The sequence below is a fragment of the Monoraphidium neglectum genome (genome assembly GCF_000611645.1).
Source record: "Monoraphidium neglectum strain SAG 48.87 unplaced genomic scaffold scaffold03464, whole genome shotgun sequence".
NCBI lineage: Eukaryota > Viridiplantae > Chlorophyta > Chlorophyceae > Sphaeropleales > Selenastraceae > Monoraphidium > Monoraphidium neglectum.
This window is the reverse complement of record NW_014010165.1, coordinates 4,146-6,036: the sequence shown is the minus strand read 5'-3', so window position 1 is coordinate 6,036 and position 1,891 is coordinate 4,146. Positions and strand designations below refer to the sequence as shown.

At 65.0% G+C, this 1,891-nt stretch overlaps 1 protein-coding gene across 1 annotated transcript; it reads left to right on the top strand.

Annotated features, from left to right (window-relative positions):
* Nucleotides 1-352: 352 nt before the first annotated feature.
* On the top strand, nt 353-1,372 carry MNEG_12835 (hypothetical protein; the record flags this gene model as incomplete). Its single annotated transcript, XM_014038694.1, has 3 exons — nt 353-371; nt 677-777; nt 1,196-1,372. 3 exons carry the CDS (start codon nt 353-355, stop codon nt 1,370-1,372), a joined length of 297 nt encoding a protein of 98 aa, XP_013894148.1.
* Nucleotides 1,373-1,891: the final 519 nt, after the last annotated feature.

Here is a 1,891-nt window from a genome sequence, read left to right as displayed (position 1 = left end):
AGGCCGCCGCGCGCGCGCTCGCCCGCGCTCCGCCGCCCGGCGCCGCGGCGCTGGCGCCCGCGCTGCGCGCCGCGGTGAGCTGCTCCTCCCGCGGCCGCGCGACGCCGCTGCACGTCGCGGCCGAGGCAGGGCGCGCTGCGACGGTGCGCGCGTGCCTGGCGCTCGGCGCCTCCGTGTCCGCAAAGGACGCCGCCGGCCAGCAGCCGCTGTTCCTGGCGTGCGAGGCAGGGCACGCGGCCGCGGCGGCGGCGCTGCTGCGCGGCGGCGCGTGCGCGACGGCGGCGGCGGCGCGATCGGGAGAGACGCCGCTCTACATCGCGGCGCTCAAAGGTGGGTGAGGAATGGTCCCGAGATGCGGCCAGGCGTGGATGGTATGTGAAAGTGGCAAACTAGCAAAGGGTTGCCTTAAGCTGGCCAGGCCACCGAGCTCTCCCACAGAGAGCATGCCCCTGATGCTGCCCCCGCAACAGCAGCTGCCTGCTGCCGGCGCCAGGGCAGCCCCACGCCGGCGCCCCGCACAGCGAGCCCAAGCACATGTGCTGTCTTTTGCAGATAACATGCTTTTCAATGCGAGACGCGAGGCCCCTCTTTCCCATTGGCCCAACCTCCAATTGACATGCACACACGTAAACACACAAACACACGCTTGCGCATGCACCCCTCCCCCGCACCCCAGGCCACCGGGCGGTGGTCACCCTTCTCCTGCGCCACTTTGGGGGCGCGGCCGTGCCCTGGTACTCGCCAGACCTGTACTGCGACGCTTTCACGCCCCTCATGGTGGGATGATGTCGTGATGCCGACATGATGACGGGGTCGGACTTACGTAGCGGTAGCTTCACGGATGCCACTGCGGATTTGAACAGTGTGCACTGTGTGAACTGTGAGGAGGCCACGACAGCTCAACTCATGCTGCGCCCTGCAGCTCAGGGGGCCCATCAACCTTCAGCTCTCATGATTGCAACATTTGCCACTCACACACACACTTGTGTATGCGTGGGATACACACACGCTCGCACGCTTATGCATACGTGCACACACACAGGTGCACACACACTCACACCTGCCCACACAGGCAGACGCACACGCACGCACGTAGACATGCACACACACGCAAGCACACACACGCATGCACGCACGCACACACACCCCTCCTCACACATGCACGCTGTCGTCGCCCCTTCGACGCCCCCTGCAGGCCGCCGCGGTGGCCAACAGGTTGGAGGTGGCCGCCCTGCTGCTTCAGGAGGCGGGCGCGCACGCGGGCGCCCTGGCGGCGGCCACCAACCGCTACGGCCAGAGCGCCTGGCAGATCGCGGCGCGGAAGGGCTGCAGGCAGATGATGCAGCTGCTCGCCACCGCCGCCGCCGCGTGAGGCGCCGGCTGGGTGGGCAGGGCTGCGTGTGCTGCTGCTTGGGGTGCCGCTGCAATATCGACGCGTGCAGGCCCAAGCAAGCAGGTTTCTTGACAACTGCTCCCGGGCCGCCGATGCTGCCCAGGCGTAAGCCTGAGCGCTGCTGTCAAACAAAGGGCCGCCCACCCCGCCAGCGTTTGCCGCTGCCCCATTTGGTTTGTCGACATCATTCGCTCCGCCTGGTCATCCGCTCCAACTTGGCCAATCCCTGCTGTCTCGGATGTGCTTTTGGTCCCTTTTTGTGCCCAACAAAGTTGTCCACCCAAAATGCTTATCTTCAGGCAGAATTGTAGAGATGGCAATTGCAAAAGCACCCTGACGGTGCAATATGGAGATCTGTGGTCATGCGGACGACTGTGAGTAACATCCTGTGATTGCGCTGCGCGCGGCTTGATAATTGCCAAGCTCTCGTTTCAGCGACTGATGTCTTGTGCCTTCCTGTATAGCGTAGCGCGTAACCTTTCATCGACAGGGGTGATT